The sequence below is a fragment of the Tupaia chinensis genome, unplaced genomic scaffold, assembly GCF_000334495.1.
Source record: "Tupaia chinensis unplaced genomic scaffold, TupChi_1.0 Scaffold000311_2, whole genome shotgun sequence".
NCBI lineage: Eukaryota > Metazoa > Chordata > Mammalia > Scandentia > Tupaiidae > Tupaia > Tupaia belangeri.
This window is the reverse complement of record NW_006159803.1, coordinates 2,942,409-2,963,992: the sequence shown is the minus strand read 5'-3', so window position 1 is coordinate 2,963,992 and position 21,584 is coordinate 2,942,409. Positions and strand designations below refer to the sequence as shown.

Below are 21,584 nucleotides of genomic sequence, written 5' to 3'. Positions count from 1 at the left end.
AAACAAACAAAAAAATCTGTGGGGGGAATATACTCAATAGTTTAGAAAGTCAAGCCATAAGGAAAAAAATCAATGTAATTCTTCAATTAAACAAGGCAATACAAATTATATTTTCCTATCGTTAAAACATGTATATGGGGGGGACCAGCAGGTGGAGTGGTGGTTAAGGTGCTGGACACTCCCACATGGCTGACCACGGTTCAAGTCCTGGACCTGGTGGCTTGCTTTTCTCACTTTCTCCCCCCACTCCCCTCTGGTAAAATTAAAACATAAATGAATGAATAAAAAATAAAATAATTCTTTAAAAAAAACATATATGTGGTTACACAGGAGAATGGGAAGAAATCAGTTACACAGAAATGTTAGTAAAATGTTAGTAAAATGTTCGCATTAGTATCCAAATGTAGCAAAAGAATAAAACTAAACAAAACAGAGTCTACCTACCAAAATGCTCCAATCACGGTAAGAAAATGTCCTTGCGCATCCCTTGTGCTCTCAGTGTCCATATTGCCTTGACCTAGGTTTGTCACTACAGGAAGGACATGGCTTAAAACTGCTTTACAAACATCTTGGTCACGACGGTACAGAGAACACACGTTGCTGCAGTGAAAAAAAGTTTCCCTTCTAAGCTTAACAGAATGTATCAGTTACCTAATAAATTTAAAGGGAACATAATATAGTTTTAATCTCTTACGATAGGGGTTTCAGAAGTTCAACAACATCTTCCATTGGCAAGGGATATTCTTCTCTGGGAAGCTCCTTTAAAAGCACTAGATACTAAGATGGTAAGGAGGAAAAAAAATCAGTTTTCATGCATCATTTATTTTAAAAAGTATATATATGTAATCATCAACTCATATACAGAGAAAGAGAGAGAAAATTTTAAATGAGAGTATATAGTTTACAAAGGCTTTGAAATCAGGGCAGCAGGTGGTGTAGTAGTTGAGGCACTGAACTCCCACATGGCCAATTGCAGTTCGGACCTGTGACTTGCTTTCTCACTTTCCTTCTCTCTCTCTCTCTGGTCAAATTACAAATGAATAATAATAATAAATAAAATTAAAGAAATAATTTTTTAAAAAATGCTTTAAAGTCAAACAGATCTAGATTCAAATCTCTGCACTTCAATCTTAACTTGTGTGGTTAAAAAATTTGATGTGGGATCAGTAGGTAGTATAGGGGTTGAGGGGTACTAGATTTTCACATGTCCATCCACAGTTCGAATCCCAGACTTGGTAGCTTGAAACTCATGCCAGGTGTGTGTGCTTGAGTGCCCAAGATCCCGAGAGGAGAGTGAAGAAGGGACTGTGGCATGGCAATGTCTCCTGTGGAGTGATTTCTCACTTTCTGCTTCTGTCTCTCCAGTGAGCACACATGCCCTATAGCAAAAATCTCTCACAAAAGAAAAACAGACTTACTCTATATCATGTAGGCCCTTTGTACTCTCATCTCTAAAATGGGGATATATCATTTACCTAATCAGATAACTGTGAGGTTTAGAGAAAAATAAGTATAAAGGTTTAATTCCAATTTTTGAATTCAATAAATGACTTTACTATGGCTACAGTTAAGAGTTTGAGCAAGAATCTGAAACTTTATTATGTTCTAATCTTTTCAAAATAATGTTTGCATGTAAGAGTTCAATGCTTAAAAACTATTCCATTGGGACCAGCAGATGGTGTAGCAGTTATGTCGTTGGACTCCCACATGGTTTGTCTAGGACCCAGGGGCTTGAAACTCAGGCCAGGCTTGTGTACATGCATGCCCAAGATCCTGGGAGGAAAATGGAGGAAGAGGAATTGCAGTGTGGCTATCCCCCCGGGGAGTGATTTCTCACTTGCCCTATCACTGTGTCTGTCTCTCCTCACCTCCAGTGCACACGCTCTAAGGCAAATAAAAACTAGGAAAAAAAAAAAAAAAAAAACCAAAAAAAAAAAATCCCAAAACTATTCTACTTATGAATTTTGGAAAGCAGAGAAACTCATGGACAGAGAAGAAGATAATCTATTGATCAATGAATACAGAGGAGTTTTCGGCAACTACCACTTATGAAAGTAGTTATAACTAAGTGGCCAGTTTTGGGGCCACTTTCTAGCTATACTAAGAAATCATAACAACTTTCCCCCCCTATTAGCTATTATAAATGTACAAAAAGACATTTCTTTTTTTGGAGAGGTTTTTGTTATAGGGCACATACGCTTGCCAGAAAGACAGAGGCAGAGAGATAGAAAGCAAGAAATTCCACCCCTCCCCCAGGGGGGATGGCCACGCCACAATCCCTTCTCCTCCATTCTCCTCTCGGGATCTTGGGCACGCATGCACATGGGTCCAGTGTGAGTTTAAGCCACCGGGTCCGGGACTCAAACCACAGTCGACTACATGGGAGTCCAGTGACATAGCCATTATGCCAACTGCTGGTCCCCAAAAAAGACATTTCTAATATTTCTCAAGTATTAAAAAAATTTAAATGTCCCTTTTCAATTATTTGACATGGAGTCGTGTGTGCTATTATTGAATGTTGTGAAGTGACTTTAAACATCAAAGTATTAAGAAAAAGCATAGAACCTATCCCCTTGGTTGTAGAGACTTTACTGGAGTGTTTGCTGGAGCTGAAGGCAGGGTAAGATCAAACTTGTTTGCTGGTACTAAAAGATCATGTTCACCATAGCTGGAATCATGACTAGGGACTCCATCAGAGACTCCATCTGCATGCTGGCTGTTACCAAAGGTTCTAATTAAAGACTCAAAAGGTACATTGCCAATTTGCCACTGAGGATGTGACATAGCATACACCTAACCACTTGCTGGGCCAGGTTTACTAGGTCTGGGGTTAAGGAGTGAGCCACATGGTCCAGAGATTATTTACACATAAGATTACTGAGTAAAGGGAAAGTATATTGAGGTTAAGCAAGAAGCTGTATTTTACTGCCAAAAACAGGAATTATAAATTTGGACAGAGAAATAAACAAACCCTGAGATGTTAGAACTGAGTTGAAGATATCTTTCAGGAAGATGGATAGAAAGGGTGAGGGCAGGAAAAGGATAACTTTTATAATATTCTCAGCAAATTATAAATCTAATCACAAGGCAAAATATCAGATAAACCCAAAAGAGAGGCTCTATAGAGAATGACTACTGAAAAATATGAAGGTTAGGAAAGATTAAGGAATTGTTTCAGACTGAAGGAGAATGAACAGATTTCACAACTAAATGCAGTGATATAATTTCCTGGTTTCGATGATTATACTGGGGCTATATAGAAGAGAGTATTTAATCTCAAAATGGTTCAAAAAATTACTTGTGTATGTGTACATGAGTACAGACAGAAAGAGAGGAAATATTCAGGCAAATGGGCTAAAATGTTCACTGTAAAAGCTTATGAGGGGAGCTGGCAAGTGGCATGGTGGCTAAGGCTCTGGATTCCCACATGGCTAACTGCAGTCTGAATCCCGGACCTGATGGCTTGCTTTCTTGGTTTCCCTTTCTCTCTGGTCAAATTAAAAAATAATAACAAATGGAATTAAATAAATAAATAAATGTCTCTTTTTTTTTTTTTTTTTTTTGTAAAAAAGCTTATGAAGGGTTTTTGGGTGTCCTATGTAGTATTCTTGTAACTTTAAAGTGTCACTTTAAAATTATATAAAATAATGAAAAACATATAAACAAAGTCCCAAGATAAGATTCAGACTTCAAACACAATGTTTCAGATTTAGTCTAAAATAATTTATAACAATCAAATTATACAAAAAGAGAATAAATCTATCCAAAACTCATGCATGTTTTAATGTTTTAGAATCTACGTAAATTGTTTTTATAGCACATTAAAACTGTATTCTTTTTTGTTTTGTTTTGAGAAGTTTCTGCTATAGGGCGTGTGTGCTTGCCAGAAAGACAGAGAGACAGAAAGCAAGAAATCACTCCCCAGGGGGGATGGCCACACTGCAATCCCTTCTCCTCCATTCTCTTCTTGGGATCTTGGGCACGCATACACATGCGTCTGGCATAAGTTTAAGCCACCAAGTCTGGGACTCGAACCATGGTCGACTACATGGGAGTCTAGTAACATAGCCATTATGCCAACTGCTGGTCCCTTATTCTACAAGTAGTTTCAGATTCATTTCTCTAAGAAGCAATTTCAAGTCTTTAAGGATACTATGTGACTGTTACATGTAAGCCCATAACACTTTGTCAGTATCATCAAATAGAATCAAAGAGCTTCTTATGTTACTTAACTTACCATGTGTAGGTGGAGTGATTTAGTAGGGTCTAGCATGCTAGTATCAATTAACATTAATAATTTCCTCCGAATATCAGCTGCTCTAAATGACACAGTAGTGTTCTGAGCAGTAGTTACGCACATACACAAGAATTTGAGCATGTCTAAAAAAAGTAGATCTTGCTTTGACAGATACTCTTCAGCTAAAGGATTCATGGCACCTAAAATTCAAAAGAAGTATATAAGGGAAAAATGTTAAGAAGAAATTAATTACACACTAAAAACTTCAAAACTCTTCTCGAAAGGTCACTCCAGAAAAATAAAAAAATATGCAAAGTGGGGTCGGAAGGTGGCAATGGTGGTTGGTTAAAGGTTGCTGGATTCCCATATGGCTGACCGTGGTTTGAGTCCTGGACCCAGGAGGTTGCTTTCCTACTTTCTTACTATCTCTCTCTGGTCAAATTAAGAAATCGTAACAAATGAAGTTAAATAAAATATTTCTTTAAAAAATACAGAAAAATCTACATAGACAAATATTTACTGTAGTGATAGTTATTACAGGGAAACAAAAGCATAAAAATTTTTGGCAAAATATTTTCAGTAAACTATGTACTTATGATTGTATTATGAATCTATGAAAAGTATGATTATCAACACAGGTAGTTATAAAAATGATTATCATTGGGAACCAGCAGTTAGCGTAATGGCTATGTCGCTGGACTCCCACGTAGTCGACCGCGGTTCGTGTCCCGGACCCGGTGGCTTAAAACTCACGCCGGGCGCGTGTGCGTGCATGCCCAAGATCCCGAGAGGAGAATGGAGGAGAAGGGATTGCGGCGTGACCATCCCCCCTGGGGGGTGATTTCTTGCTTTCTGTCTCTATGTCTCTCTCTGTCTGTCTGGCGAGCGCACGCGCCCTACAGTGAAAATCTCTCCAAAAAAAAAAAAAAAATGATTATCGTTAATGTTAAACAGATGAGCTATGAAAGGTATGTGAATGTTGATGCTGATCACAACTCTGAAAGGATCTATACAAAAATAAAAGAAAAAGGTTAAGTGCTAGCATTATTAGTGCTTTTTCACTCTCCTGCTTTCTGTTGTCCAAATAATTTATCATATGCCTTTATTTCTGTAACAATCATTTTAAAGTATTCCTATGAATTATAAGATAGAAAACTCATAAATTCAATTAAAAGTCAGAGATATTGGGACCAGTAGTTAGCATAATGGCTATTCGCTGAACTCCCATGTAGTCAACCATGGTTTACGCCCCGGACCCGGTGGCTTAAACTCACCGTGGGTGTGTGTGCGTGCGTACCCAAGATCCATGGAGGAGAAGGGATTGCGGCATGGCCATCCCCCCTGGGGGGTGATTTCTCACTTTCTGTCTGTGTCTTTCTGGCGAGCGCACGTGCCCTATAGCAAAAATCTCTCCCCCCCCCCAAAAAAAAAGAAGTCAGAGCTATTTAAAGTATATTAGAAATGTAATAAAATGTAATAATCCTAATATACTATGCTAAGGGAAAAAAATGAGCATATAATTGATTATTAATGAGGCCTTTGGGGTCTGGCAGTGGCATAGTAGCTGGAGGCACTGAACTTCCATATGGTTGACCATGGTTCAAGTCCCAGACATGACAGCTTGCTTTCTCACTCTCTCTCCGTCCCTCTCTGGTCAAATTAAAAAAAATAAATAAAATTAAAAAAAAAAAAAAAAGAGGCCTTTTATAATAATACCAAATTAGTTTTAAGAGGCAAAATAAATCCCCAAAAGTAATTATGTATTACCAATAGCATTTTGATTCTCTCCAAATTCATTTCCATCACTAACACTATTAGTAAGGTGATCATCGAACAGATTCATGGATGACTGATCCTCTGACTCCATTAGGTTTTCATCAGTATCATCTTCTGTTGATTCTATTTCTCCATAGTCACATGGCTTTTTGATAATGAATGCCTTCAAAGAAGAGAAACAAGATTTTCTGTTCAAGGTGGCCTCTTTAAGAAGCAGGCTGTAGTTAAAATTCCCCTAATCAAATAATTCAAGAGTCAAATATAAGTGTGAATACTACAGGATTATTTCTACTGTCCAACAATAGGAACGTGGATATGCAGAGTAACATAAAGCTTTAATTTCTTCTATTAAGTTTTACAATACCCAAAATTGATGAGTGTGTGGAGAAAAGTATAGATCAGTGTCACTATTTCGGGGAACAACAATAAAAAAATGCTCCTTCAAAAAGTAAAATTCACATTTCTGTTGAAAAGTGAGTCCACTACTAGAATTTATTCTATATCCTTCACATGCATAATAGACAAAATAAAAGTACAAGAATGTTTTCTGCAGGACTTTTTGTAACAAATGTTTTAGAAGCCACTTGAAATATGAAGACCACATGAGCTAAAAAATACACACATATTTATGTTTGTATACACACTCACATACTCACATACACTATTCTCATACAGTGGAATACCATGAGCTACCAAATAGAATATATAGCTTCTAAAATTAGTATTATGACATAGAAAAAAATGACCATGGTTTATCATGAAATTAAAAAAATCCAATTACAGAATATTTTCTCACTCGATAGATATTGAAGTTACTTATATCTATTATGTGTGCCAGGAATTGTTTCAAACAACAGCATAAATTTTGGCATAAATTCATTTGTATAGAAAAAGAAAAATAGTATAATAAAAATTTATTGTTTGTCTGACAAGGCTTTTGTTTTGTTTATTTCTAGAGAGATTTTTTGCTATATGTTGTGTACACATGCCAGAGAAACAGAGAAACAGAAGTGAGAACTATTCCCCTAGGAGGATGGCCACACTGCAATCCCCTCTCCTTCATTCTCCTCTTGGGATTTTGGGCACGCATACAAACGTGCCTGGCGTTGAGTTTCAAGCCACTGGATCCAGGACTCAAACCACGGTCAACTACATGGGAGTCCAGCAATGTAACCATTATGCAATCTGCTGGTCCAGGTTTTTGTCTTTTTTAAGAAGAGAGGAGTGGTGATTAAGGCACTGGACTCCCACATGGCTAACTGCAGTTTAAGTCCCAGACCTGGCATCTTATTTACCCACTCCCTGTTCCACCCTCCCACTGTGAGTGCATATGCCCTATAGCAAATTAAAAATAATAATGCTTTAAACAAAAAAAGAAAAGAGAATTATTTTGAATTTTGACCCAGTGCTAACACAGAAATAGATCTGAGCCTAGATGATTGTTCTGAACCTTTCAGTCTAGTATTTACTGAGAAACTAAATGCCAGACACTATGCTAGGTTCTGATATTAAGAAGCAATCAAGGGACCAGTAGTTAGCGTAATGGCTATGTCACTAGACGCCCATGTAGTTGACCGCGGTTAGAGTCCTGGACCTGGTGGCTTAAACTCATGCTGGGAGCATGTATGTGTGTGCCCAAGATCCTGAGAGGAGAATGGAAGAGAAGGGATTGCGGTGTGGCCATCCCCTAGGGGTGACTTCTTGCTTTCTGTCTCTTAGTCTCTCTCTATCTTTCTGGTGAGTGCACATGCCCTATAGCAAAAACCTCTTAAAAAAAAAAAAAAAAAAAAAAAGAATCAAATAACTTCCATTCAAACTAAAAGACTTTATTTAATTTCCAATTTAGAAAAATATGCCATATATTGTGAGATGCATCCCCATTTAAGGGATTTCATTAAAAAAAAAATAGGCTCTTAGAATAAATGAAAAAAGGTAATAAAACTGGATGCATACTTACTAAGCTTTTGCAGATATCTGCAATATCATTCATTAGCTTCGATGTTAACAATCGCAGGAAAAAGCCAGATACAATTTTATTTGGATTCTGCTGTAATTAAGACAATGAAGTAAGCACACACACACACACACAAACAAGTATTCTTAAAAGATATTTTCTGTATTTTGAAGAAAATGGAGGTAAGGAGTTTACTATATAATGTCAAAATATAAGCTGCCTCAAAAACATTAACCTCTTTTATTAGATTAATAAAACTATAGCATGTATCTTTGTTTTCAAGTAACATTAAAGTGCCATCTACTGACCCTAAACATAGGTAAGATATAATTTATTCTCCCATTACTCTTGTTGCCACTTATACTACAAGTCGTAAAAACATACTACAAATCCAAAAATATATGTAGATAATCTTGATATGTAGCAATGTATTTAATAGTATCTTTCAAAGATATTTCCGATTATAATTAACACTCTTGCTCAGTCAGCTACTCTACAAGGCTGCTCCAAAAAACAAAACCAAAAACAAAACCCTCAAAGATTATACATAATAGAACTCTTGCTACTAAGTGTTGTAAGATAATCTGGGGAAAAGATTATGGTGGAGTTGTTATCTTTGTGATGCTTACTAGCTGCAGTAGTCAACAAATAATTAATATTTGTGTAATTTTCATAAAGGTGGTAAGACTGTCTCAGAAACCTTCCTGAAATGATGAAATTCCTTTCATGAGAAACTCAAATTATCTACTGCTCAAATTAACAAATTCCTCTGGATATTACCTTTATTTACCACTCAATTTAATTTTAAATCAATTTATAAACTTATGGACCAAAAAAACCAGTAACACCACCAACCATTAATCAACACCATTAATGGGCTATATTGTCAAGGAGGAAGAATATCTTACCTTAGTACAGTTAGATAAGCAACTTGTAAACAAATGCATCATATTTCTCAGTGAGCCAATTCTGGATTCCTCATTTGTCTTATTTTTAAACAGAGTGATACTTTCCCCTGCACACTGCATTAGAGACTATTAAAAATACAAGGAAAAGTCAAATTCCAGTTTAAATTTCAGTTTAGAATTGCTTTATAAAATTCCCCTTAAAAGATAAAATTAGGCATATTTAGAAGTTATAGATGGTCATATACTAGAATTAAAAATTAGAGACTACTGAAAAAAATGACAAATCTTATTACTTGTTCTTTTTTGTAAATCACCACTGACAGAGTAGTACCAAGAGATTTAAGTTTCCCACTTAAAGCCCACTTGATTAATATACTTAATCAAGATTCTTTAAAATAAAATAATCGCAGAGAACTCTTTTTTTGAGACATTTTTGTCTTAAAAACATGTGTTCACTGGAGAGTGAAAGACAGAGAGACAGAAAGCAAGAAATCACTTCCCAGGGGTATGACCATGCTAAATCCCTTCTCCTTCATTCTCCTCTCAGGATTTTGGGCACACATACATGTGCACCTGGAGAGTTTCAAGCTCCTGGGTCCGGAACTTGAACCATGGTGGACTACGTGGGAGTCCAGAGATGTAACCATTATGCCATCTGGTGATCCGGCAGAGAAAACATTTTAAAGTACAGATAAAATTCAGATTTTATGCTGAGACTGAAATTAATTAATTTATTTAATATATTTATAGTTGGTTTATAATAATTTCAAATCTTAGGAGGGACACGTAGTATTTTTTCTCAAATTGCATATATCAAAGAAAAAGGGTTAATCTATATAAAATTTTATACTGTCTATACAAAATAACAGTTTTCCCAGACGTATATTTCATTCATATTTATCTGGAACTTTATTAGCATAAGTTCTCTTACCTTGGCTTTTTGGAATAATTCTGATTTATATGCTTCCTCTTCAGCCATTACACCCACATAACAATAGCAGCCAAGGACACCCACCAAAAGACTTGAACACTGGACAAGCACTTCTGAATTTGTAGTCTTAAAGCAAATCATAAGTTAAAAAAATACATTTCAGAAATAATGTTGGGTATTCCAGAATTATCTTTTCTAAAAATTCTATGTACATATTAAGAAACAGAAGTTCTGTTCAGTTAGAAGGTAGCATGTTCTGAACATCTCTCAATATATCTATGAGATCACTGTACAGTTATGATATCCAGAATTTTAAAGAGAAACAGCCTAAGTATCGCCTAAGGGTCACGTAATACATCTCCCCTTATAGTGACACATGGTAATATAAATAAGCTCTTTTTTTTTTTTAAGGGTTATTTATTTTATTTATTATTATTCATTAACTTGCTACAGGGTACATGCACTTACCAGGGAGAGAGAAGACTACCAGGTCCAGGATTCAAACCACGGTTGGTCATATAGGAGTCCAGCATCTTAACTATCACACTACCTACTGGCCCTTATATATAAGCTCTTGAATATTTGTGATTGGGATATAAAAAAAAAATTAAAAAACAAAAAAACAAGCTTGATGGACAAATCAATGTCCATGTCTTAGAATGTAAGTAGAAATTAGATTTAATATAAAGAGACATTAAAATGACATCTTGAGCTTCCAAAAGATAAGTGCCTGACTTACACAGACTAGCACAAAGCATTTTTGCTAGTAGATACTGTTTGGACAATTTTATAGAATTACATAAGAATTTGTAAAAGTTACAAAGAAAAATAACATTTTCACTTTTTTTGCTTATATATTGTAAGAAATTGCATTTTAGCAGAAAATATGGAAAACTAAATTATTTTGTAATGAAAGTGGTTAGAGCTGTGATACAGAAGAAGGTCAGTAATTAAGGGAAGAAAGAGGACACAGGCACACTGCTTCTTTTTGGTCCCTTGGGTCATTTGTCCTGGCTACTAAACTCATTCCTTTGAGTAACTTGTAAGCTTCATTTTACTCAACAAGTATCTTATCATTTGCCGTGTACCAAGGCATCAAGGAGGTCACAAGGACTATGGCTGAGATGATCTAAGGAAGGCTTTAACAAAGATTTTAACATATAGATGATGTGAATACACAGAAATGGGTAGAAAGACATTTCAAATTGAAAGAAAGAGTTTTGGAAAGAGAATAGTACATATAAAGAGAATTGGTAATTTTATCTTATTTTTTAACGAATTATTTTGTTTAACTTTATTTATTTTATTTTGACCAGATCAAATAGAGGAAGAGAGAGAGATTGGAAAGTGGAAAAGCAAGCCACCAAGTCCAGGTCTCAAACCACGGTCAGCCATGTGGAAGTCCAGCACCCTTAACCACCACGCCACCCACCCTTGTGCCAGCACCCTTACCCACCACGCCCCCTGCCGGCCCTTTTTTATAAAAAAAAAAAATTATTTAATTTTTTTCATCTTTTTTTTTTTTTTAATCTGACCATAGAAAGACAGAGAGAGAGGGCGAAAGTGGGAAGGCAAGCTGCCAGGTCTGGGACTCAAACTATAGCTGGCCATGCGGGAGTCCAGCACCTTAACAACCACGCTACCTGCTGGCTTCATGAGAATTTGTAACTTTAAGGTAAATTATATATAAGAAATTCCCAGATGATGTCAAAAAAAGGATAACTTATAACTCAGTTTTTACCCTTATTAATCAGTCTCCTTCAAATGTCACCAAAATCTATTAAACCTGTTCAGGTTACGTTTAACCTTCCTTCCTTTGGTATTGACATTCTTTTCGTCATATAGTTCCTATGCTCAAATTTTTACTATTCCGCATTAGTCTACCCAAAGAATTCTTTTACGGCTACCCAAATTCCTGGTACAAAGTAAGTACTCAAATTATTACTCTTCAGTTTTCCTTTTTTCAGTTTCCCCTATTTGTGGCCATGTACTGCTACTTTGCTTTTAAGACCACCACTCTCTCATCTTCTTTACTGCCTTTCTTATCCCTTCGTTCCTTCATAACAGCCTTCCCAAAGTCAATCAAAAACAGTCTTTTTAAAAAAATCTCACCTCAGATGAATAATTATTTAGAAGTTGTTCTGCTAATCCCAAAAGATAGCGATCCAGTGATTCTTTGAGATTTTGGTGTACAGAAAAGCCAGTACTGCACTGGTGCTTTTCTGCAGCACATTCTTTCACCCTGGTTAAAAAATCCATCTTGTCAAAAGTTGTTCGAAGAAACAGTTCCTCTACTTCTGAGAATGAAAAGTCTTCTTTATCTTTTTGATGCTGTTCACTTTAAGAAAGTAAGATTTTTATTTTATAATCAAACAACTTAATACCTCACCTCCACATATTAGCAATATATTACAAACGAAAACTTTAACATAATGTCTTCATCATTCAAACAGTGCTTATACAATTAATACATTTTTAAAAATGCTTCTCTTCTTTGGTTCCTACTTGTACCAAATTTCATTATTAAGTGGTAAATTTTACTAACATATATAGGAAATATTGGGCTGTTGGAAAAGTCATGAAGCATTTTTGCATAAAAAAATACATCATAACTATTTTTGACAATGCAAGTTATAATTTGAAAGGCAAATTTCTACTAAAAAGAAAAAAAAATATGAGACACATATACTGGGAATAATATTGTCTGAAACCCTCTTTTCGACTGCAATTTCTCCAAAATACAGAGTTTCTTTCACCTATGTCTACTTGAGGGAAGTTAGGAATCTGCATGCCAGGGGATTTGTAATGAGAAATCACTTTCAGTCACTCATTTCTCATAAATTATATGTTCTTAATTTTCCATCACAACCTTTCAGTTTTTTTCACTGGTACTTGTCATGTGTTATCAATATACTGTACGGAATTTAAAGATAGTACCTTGATCTAAAATTACAGAACATGTATTAGTCACTGAATTAACAATTTCGGTGGCTAACCACTGTAATTATTTTTTACTTGAGCAAATTAGGTCAGAATTATTAAGATGCAGCTGCTACTCTATTAAAATTATTGTATTTGTAATTAAAGCTCTATCTTAAAGTAACACAGAATTCTAATAGGTAACATACCATTCTGGCACACTCTGGAAAAAATTCATTGCAGCTTTGCAGTTCTTCATAGTGAGACTTACAAGAATTTTCTCCAGTACAAGATGAGGAAAATTACTATGAAGAAAAATAAGATGACTGACTTAAAAGGCCAAAAGCCATTTAAAGAATTCTTCGAAATTTTTAAAATATTTATTTTCTTAATGAAAGATAGGGAGTTCCCTTCACAAGGTATTACCCCAGGCCGGCAGCATGCCAAGATCAAAGGTATGCCCAGTGTTATTAGGTAGACCCAGGATGTGAACCCAGAACATTCCCATATGGTCTCCAGCATTGCCCAGCAGCACCTCTATAGCTTATACCACCACAGCTGGGCCAGGATTCGTTTTTTTTTTTTTTTTTTTAAGATTTATTTTATTTTGCAGACCAGCAGTTAGTGCAACGGCTGTATCGCTGGAATCCCATGTAGTCGACTGCGGTTCAAGTCCCGGACCCAGTAGCTTAGACTCACGCTGGGCACATATACTCATTTCTCACAAATTATATGTTCTTAATTTCCCATCACAACCTTTCAGTGCGTGCCCAAGATCCCAGGAGAAGAATGGAGAAGGGATTGCAGTGTGGCCATCCCCTCTGGGGGATGATTTTTCGCTTTCTGACTCTCTGTCATTTTGGTGCATGCATGCGCCCTATAGCAAAAACCTCTCCAAAAAAAGAGATTTATTTTATTTTTATTTATCAATAGTATTATTTTTTAATTTGTTACATGGCACATATGCTCATCAGAAAGAGAAAGACGGAGAGGTAGAGAAAGGGAGAAAAGGAAGCCACCAGGTCCAGGTCTCAAACCATAATTGGCCATATGGGAGTCCAGTGCCTTAACTATCAAGCCACTTGCTCGTACCAGGCCAAGAATTCTTTAAATTTTAACATCCATGTTCTTGACCCCTAAAACTTGAATCCTAAATCAAATTCTTAATTAATCTGTACTTAAATTTTTTTTAATTGTATTTTTTGCCATAGGCTACATATATTCACTGGAGAGAAACAGAGAGAGAGAAAGTGAGAAATCAGCTCCTAGGAGGGATGGCCACACTGCAATCCCTTCTCCATTTTCCTCCCAGGATTTTTGGCATGCCCACATATGGGGTTGGCATGATTTTCAGACTGCCAGGTCCAGGACTTGAACCATGGTTAGTTATGTGGGAGTCTAGCACCTTGACCACCATGTCACCTACTGACCTAGTGTGCTTAATTTAATATCTGAAAGGAGAATTAAAGGACAATGCATATTATGCTACTATCATTTCTATTGAAGGAGTATAATATCTAATTTTTTTTTTTTTTTAGGTTTTTGCCATAGGGCAACTAAGCTCACATAAGAGAAAGAGGGAAAATGAGAAATAACTTCCCAGGGGGAATGGCCATGCTGTAATCCCTTCTTCTCTATTCTCCTCTTAGGATTTTGGGCATGCATATACATGCGTTCATGATTTTTTGACCCACCAAGTCTAGGGATTCAAACTACTAAGTTGACCATGTGGTATTCAGCGTATTAACAACCATACTAACTGCTGGCCCCACATCTAACTTTTCTAGATCACTTTTTTCTTTCTTTTTTTGGAGAAGTTTTTTTTTTGTTGTTGTTATAGGGCGCGTGCGCTTGCCAGACAGAGAGAAACAGAGAGACAGAAAGCGAGAAATCACTCCCCAGGGGGATGGCCACGCCGCAATCCCTTCTCCTCCATTCTCCTCTTGGGATCTTGGGCACGCACGCACACGTGCCCGGCGTGAGTTTAAGCTGCCGGGTCCGGGACTCGAACCACGGTCAACTACGTGGGAGTCCAGCGACACAGCCATTACGCTAACTGCTGAAATACATAAAAAATTGTGAAATTAAAGCAAAAGCTCTAGGATCCTGAAGTCTATTCTCTAACCATTCGATTTCAATTACCATTTGTGGAAAAGTTAAGTGATCAACTTGTTTTGCTTCTCTATTCTAATTCTTAAATCCTAAATTGTCTCACTCCATTCATTTAACATATTTTACCCAGAAAATACTCTAATTATGATTAACGATGCAGGAATCACCCTCCTGAGATATATGAACCGATTTATAAACAATTACAAACACATAAGTACACAAAAAATTAGATGCATATTCTTCACATGCATCCACCATATTCTCACAATAAAATATATTTTATTGATTTCAATAAAATGATTCAGGTACAAAAGGACAGTTGACTATAAAAACAAAAGGAATAGGGACCAGCAGGTGGCACAGTGGTTAAAGCGCTGGACTCCCGTGTGGCTAACTATAGTTTGACTCCCAGACCTGGTGGCTTGAAATTCACTGGATGCATGGGCATGTGTGCCCCAAATCCCAAGAGAATGGAGAAAAAGGAAATGCAGCATGGCCATCCTCCCTCAGGGGTGATTTCTTGTTCCTATCTATCTCTGTCAAGTGCATGTACCTTATAGTAAAAATCTCTCTCAAAATAGCAACAAATTCAAAAGGAATGTTCAGAATTTAGTACTAGTTCTGGGAAATCTTGCATTTTCTCTATACAATAAAGCCGCCTGGTATCAAACAAGTGGAGGAAGTCTTACAAAAGAAAAAGACCGGCAGCATGCTGAAGAACTGAAATTACCTGAGAAAAATTGGAGGCAGTTCTGTACTGTCTTCTAAGTCATCCTCTAACTGATGGAATAAGAGCCATTTCATTATCGATTCCTTTAAAGAAAAACTTCTATTTACTTCACATATATTTTGCACTATTCCTGTTTCCGGAACTATGCAGATGGTCAGTGCCAAAGCCAAACAGCATATTGCAGGACTAAAACGAAAACAAAATATGATTGATCCGAGTAAGCTCTGGAAAGGATAGAGACCTTGTCTACCTTTTTTACCACTAGGATAGTGCCAGGCATGCACACATAGTTGACTAAATGAAAATAAAAATGATAAAACCTGATTACATTTCAAAAGATTCTTGATTGAAAACTTTTATAACACTATGCAGTACCGCAAAAAAAGTTTATAAACTGCAAATAATTATAAGTTACAGATAAAAGAAATTATAGTCTTCATAATTTTTAAACAAATTATTAAGACTGGCTTTTAATTCCCCACATTTGAAACTAAATTCACATTTATACATTCATTACATCTTCGTAGTCAAACCAAAAAGAAAAAAAACCCTGAAATAGAATTTAAAATCTTGAACTGAAATAACAAATTATAAAAATAATCAGAAATGTGAGCCATGTGTGCACATGAGCATACGTGTGCAACATTTGATATAATGCATGTTCAACTTACCATGAAGGTCTGCAGGCTGACCCAGTAAATAACTTCCAGAATTCTCTGTCAACCTCAACTAAACTACCTTGAATTATGGCTCTAAGTAAGCCAAAGTTCTCAGCTTGTATTTGTTCAGAACTTATACCACGAAAGGTAATAGACCAAATTTTAATCCAAAGTTTCAATAAATCTGACTTCTGTGAGTGTTCCAGGTTTGATTTTTTGTTTTGACACAATGCAACTTCCATAAGGCATCGTAACACATATGGTGTGCGTTCTCCACGTCGCTGCTGAGGTAGAAGCTGGTACAGTATCATCAGTAAGGGAGATAGCTCAGAGTTAGGTAAACTCACAGGATATTTTGATATTAATTGGGTTGCAATCTGTAGCCTAAAAGAAAGAAAATCAGAGGGTAAAATAAAATTATCCTAAATTGTTATATGTATGTTTATATTTTAGAAAAAAAATAGAGAGATATAGTATCCTTACAACATGGTAATTAAAGCATCAGCACAATTTTCTATACTACTCTCTCATATTTATTTCATCCTACTCCCTAAAGTGGAAGGAAAACTGGTAACATTTTCCCTAACTGGGTAAGCAATTACACTTCCTTTTAACAAAAACTTTAGAAGATAACTAAATTGGGACCAGCAGATGGCATAATGGTTATGTTGCTAAACTCCCACCTAGTTGACCATAGTTGGAGTACTGGACTGGTGGCTTCAAACTCCCGCTGGGTGTGAGTGCGCGTGCACATGCTCAAAATCCTGAGAGGAAATGGAGAAGGGATTGCAGCATGCCCATTCCCTGAGGGTTATTTCTCGCTTTCAGTTTCTCCAGCAAGCACATGCGCCCTATAGCAAAAATCTCTCTGAAAAGATAAAGTAACTAATTATGCACCAGCGAAGTGGGGTGGCGGCTAAGGTGGCTGGATCCCACATGGACAACTGAGTGGTTGAAGTCCTAAACCTGGCAGCATGAAAAACATGCCAGGAGCATGTGTGAGAAGAAAATCCCGTAAAGATAAAGAGAATGGAGAAGGGACTACAGTGTGGTCATCCTCCTTAGGGGATGCTTTCTCACTTTGTCTCTTTCTCTCTGGCAAGTGCATGCATTCAGTAGCAAATTAAATAAATAAATGATAACTAAATTAACAATATCCTGCTTCTAAGGTATTTTGCCCATCTCTGTTCTTTAGTTACCAAAACCATTCCTCTAAAATAGGACAAAGAAAGCCAAAGAACTGTTTTTCCAAATGAATTAATTTGGTAATAATTTGCTGTGAATTCTCTAAAATGCATGTTCTAAAGAATAGGAACCTGATGTTATTCATCTCTGTGTCCCTAATGTCTGGCATATAGCAGGTATTCAATAAATAACTTTTGACTGAATGGACAAATTAAAGACTGTAATAGATACTCAACTATATAAAATAATCATGACCTTAAGCAGTAAGTATCTAAATCAAATATTTCCCTGAACTTAAGTATATTTAAACATTACAAAAACATGGAAAAAATATAAAAAGCATTGATTGCAATTCTGAACATAAGTTTCTAACTATTTTTAGGTAAGCTGCTTAATCCTTCTGGGTTTCAATTTTCTTTCCAGTAAAGCATCCAGGCTGAACTGCATAGATTTTAAAGGTTCTTACCAGAACTAGTACTTTAGATTTCACAGAATTCCAAATTTATTTCATTATTAGGTTATCCGAAAAGTCATGACGCATTTTTGCATACAAAAACAGAAAAATACAACATAACTTTTTCAGTGACCCTGTATTAAAGTATTTAAGAATACTATATGAAAATAAGCTAAAAAAAATAACATTTTATTATGGCAGAAAGTCAAAATTACTGTGATTTATGAAGGCTTTCATTTCTAACTAGTAATTCTATTGGTCAGTGCTAGGCATACAAGAGCTGTTCTATGTTAAGGTACACAACTCAGTGAATTCCATCAGGTCGACACTACTGACTACCTACCAATGCCAATCCCCTCTTCCTTGCTAGGGTGATATACTTAAGAAAAGTGTCTTTATTCTTAGCCACAGCAAATTCATGGCTGATCTCAACATGTCATGGAATTCACATTTCTCCTTGCTGGTAGTTCACTTAGGAGTATACAAATGACTTAGTTCTGACCAGCGAGATAAAAGAATATTAGTGAGGTTTTTTGGGGGAAAAAAGTAAATGAGACCCAAATGACATTAAATGAGAAAAAATATAAAATTTTTACCAAGGCACAAGTTCAAAATCATTCTGTGACTTCTGAAGATGATCTTTTATTACTTCCCAGCCTAGTTCTATTTTCTTCCTCTTGCAAGGTAGACTATAATCACTAGATTCTCTTTGTGTAATAATATAAGACTGAGAAATCTCCAAGGATCTGGTATCTTCATTAAAAACCTAGAAAATAAAAATAAACCGTTTTTTTCTCCCATCGCTACTGTTTCCAAATATCTCCATTAGGGAGAGAATCTTTCTCAAATGAAGATTCAGGGAACTCATTTAAAAAAAAAAAGTAATAAATTATATACTATGATAACATAAGAAATAAATATTTTGCATGATAATAATGACACACACAAAGCAGATACTAAGTAATGTATCTGTTGTATTTCTTGAGATTATTTATTAAAAGCACCAACAACCTAAAAGTAAAGCAAAAAGCCTTTATTTTCAAAAGGATTAAATTATAAATTTTACACTGAGAAAATATTTGACAAGAGTTAAATCACTACCTAGGATGTTAATCACACCTCTGGGAAAAAAGATACTTAAGAAACACTAGAGGCTAGTCCTGAAATACTGAAGTTAAGAGAGCCAGATCCTACATGACCAACTATGGTTTGAATCCCGAATCTGGCAGTTTGAACAATATGCCAGAGTGGGACCAGCAGTTAGGGTAATGGCTATGTCGCTGGACTCCCACGTAGTCAGCTGCGGTTCGCATCCCAGACCCGGTGGCTTAAAACTCACGACAGGCGCGTGTGCGTGCGTGCCCAAGATCCTGAGAGGAGAACGGAGGAGAAGGGATTGCGCCGCAGCCATCCTCCCAAGGGGTGATTTTTCACTTTCTGTCCTCTGTTTGTCTGGCAAGCACAGGTGCCCTACAGCAAAAACTTCTAAAAAAATATATAAAGTATGCCAGCTTGAGTGCATTTGTGCCCCAAATACTGACAGGATAGAGAAATGGAAGAGAAGAGATTGTGAGGTGACCACATCCCACCAGAAAGTGCTTTCTCCCTCTCTCTCTGTCTCTCTGTCTCTCTAGTAAGCACATGAGCCCTCTGGTGCTAAAAAAAAAAAAAAAAAGAAAGAAAGAAAATAAGAGAAACATTAGCCCATAGATTAATGAACAGGTAAGCAAAATGTAGTATATGCATACAATGAATACAGTTAATCCATAAAAAGGAATGAATTACTGATTCATGGTACAACATAGTTGAATCTTAGAAATATACTAAATGAAAAAAGTCAGACACAAAAAAGCATATACCGTATGATTTCATTTAAATTAAATATCCAAAATGGTAAATCCATAGAGATAGAAAGTAGATTAGAGATTGTTGTCAAGGGCTAGGAGAAGCAGAGAATTGAGTCTTTTAATAGGTCTTAGGTTTTTTGGAGGAGTAATGGAAATGTTCTAGAATTAGTGATAATGGTCAAATAACACAGTAAAAATACTGAAACCCCTACACACTCTATAGTGCATTTTAGGCTATGTGAATTCCAGTTCAATTTCAAAAAATGAAACAGAAGGGTGAAGGTCCTCTTATTCCTACAGACAAAATTCTAAGAATTATAAAATTGAGAGGGAGTTTAGTTCTCTTTCCCACTATACAAGATGGCAGGTGTAAAAGCTGAGAAGTAGGATACTAAGAAGAAACCTGAAGCCAAGAAGGCTGATGCCAGTGGCAAGGTTAAAAAGGGTGACCCCAAGGTAAAAAAGCCCAAGAAGGAGAAGCCCCATTGCAGCTGAAATCCCGTCCTAGTCCGGGGCATTGGCAGATACTCCTGGTCTGCCATGTATTCTAGGAAGGCCACATACAAGAGGAAGTACTTGGCCACTAAATCCAGGATTGAAAAGAAAAAGAAGGAGAAGGTTCTTGTGACTGTCACAAAAACCAGTTGGTGTAGACGAGAATGGTAGTACCTGGGTGGTTAAACTGTGCAAAATGCCTAGGTATTATCCTACTGAAGATGTGCCTCAAAAGCTGTTGAGCCACGGGAAAAAACCCTTCAGTCAGCATGTGAGAAAGCTGTGAGCTAGCATCACTCCAGGGACCATTCTGATCATCCTCATTGGATGCCACAGAGGCAAGAGAGTGGTTTTCCTGAAGCAGCTGAGCAGTGGCTTGCTACTTGTAACTGGATCGCTGGTTCTCAATCGAGTTCCACTGCGTAGAACACACCAGAAATTTGTCATTGCCACCTCCATGAAAATTGATATTAGCAAAGTAAAAATCCCACAGCGCCTTACCGATGCTTACTTCAAGAAAAAGAAACTGTGGAAGCCCAGACACCAGGAAAGTGACATCTTCAACACAGAGAAGGAGAAATATGAGACTTCAGAGTAGCACAAGGTTGATCAGAAAGTTGTGGACTCGCAAATTTTACCAAAAATCAAAGCTGTTCCTCAGCTCCAGGGCTACCTGCAATTTGTGTTTGCCCTTACAAATGAAGTTTATCCTCACAAATTGGTTTTCTAAATTTTTTCCCAAGAACCTAATTAAATAAGGGATCATATAAAAAATTATAAAATTGATTATTAGGCTTTATGAAGTCCATACCCATGACAGCTATCTTTTAAGTTAAAAAGGTAATTCCAGGGGCTGGCAGGTAGTGTAGTGGTAAAGGACACTGGACTCCCACATGTCCAACCCCGGTTCAAGTCCCAGACCTGACAGCTTGCTTTCTCATTTTCCCTCTCTCTTTCTCTCGCTCTGTCCCTCTCTGTCAAATGAAAATAAATAACTAAATAAAGTTAAATAAAATAATTCTTTTTTGGGGGGAAGAGATTTTCACTATAGGGCGCATGCGCTCACCAGACAGAGAGACATAGAGAGACAGAAAGCGAGAAATCCCCCCCCTCAGGAGGGATGGTCACGCGGCAATCCCTTCTCCTCCATTCTCCTCACGGGATCTTGGGCACACACGCACACGCGCCCGGCATGAGTTTTTTTAAGCCACCGGGTCTGGTCGACTATGTGGGAATCCAGCGACATAACCATTACGCTAACTGCTGGTTCCCAATAAAATAATTCTTTAAAAAGAGGGTAATTCCAAATATTTATGAGATTTTTCTTTTTTCTTTCTTTTTTTTTTTTTAAGAGGTTTTTGCTATAGGGTGGTGGCG

At 36.6% G+C, this 21,584-nt stretch overlaps 1 protein-coding gene across 6 annotated transcripts in view; it reads right to left on the bottom strand.

Annotated features, from left to right (window-relative positions):
* Positions 1-21,584, bottom strand: part of ATM (ATM serine/threonine kinase) — a 127,081-nt gene that overhangs the window by 86,918 nt on the left and 18,579 nt on the right. For 4 of the 6 annotated variants that reach the window (XM_006150955.3, XM_014588797.2, XM_014588793.2 and 1 more), the window contains 12 exons: positions 18,462-18,631; positions 16,239-16,610; positions 15,568-15,753; positions 12,935-13,030; positions 11,919-12,144; positions 9,807-9,932; positions 8,876-9,001; positions 7,971-8,060; positions 6,005-6,176; positions 4,238-4,437; positions 695-777; positions 445-600 (listed from right to left, as the gene is read on the bottom strand). In XM_006150955.3, coding sequence (XP_006151017.1) covers positions 445-600; positions 695-777; positions 4,238-4,437; positions 6,005-6,176; positions 7,971-8,060; positions 8,876-9,001; positions 9,807-9,932; positions 11,919-12,144; positions 12,935-13,030; positions 15,568-15,753; positions 16,239-16,610; positions 18,462-18,631 — 2,003 coding nt within the window. The remainder of the gene's footprint in view (positions 1-444; positions 601-694; positions 778-4,237; positions 4,438-6,004; positions 6,177-7,970; positions 8,061-8,875; positions 9,002-9,806; positions 9,933-11,918; positions 12,145-12,934; positions 13,031-15,567; positions 15,754-16,238; positions 16,611-18,461; positions 18,632-21,584) is intronic. The other 2 variants (XM_027772858.1, XM_014588796.2) reach the window with 2 other exon arrangements.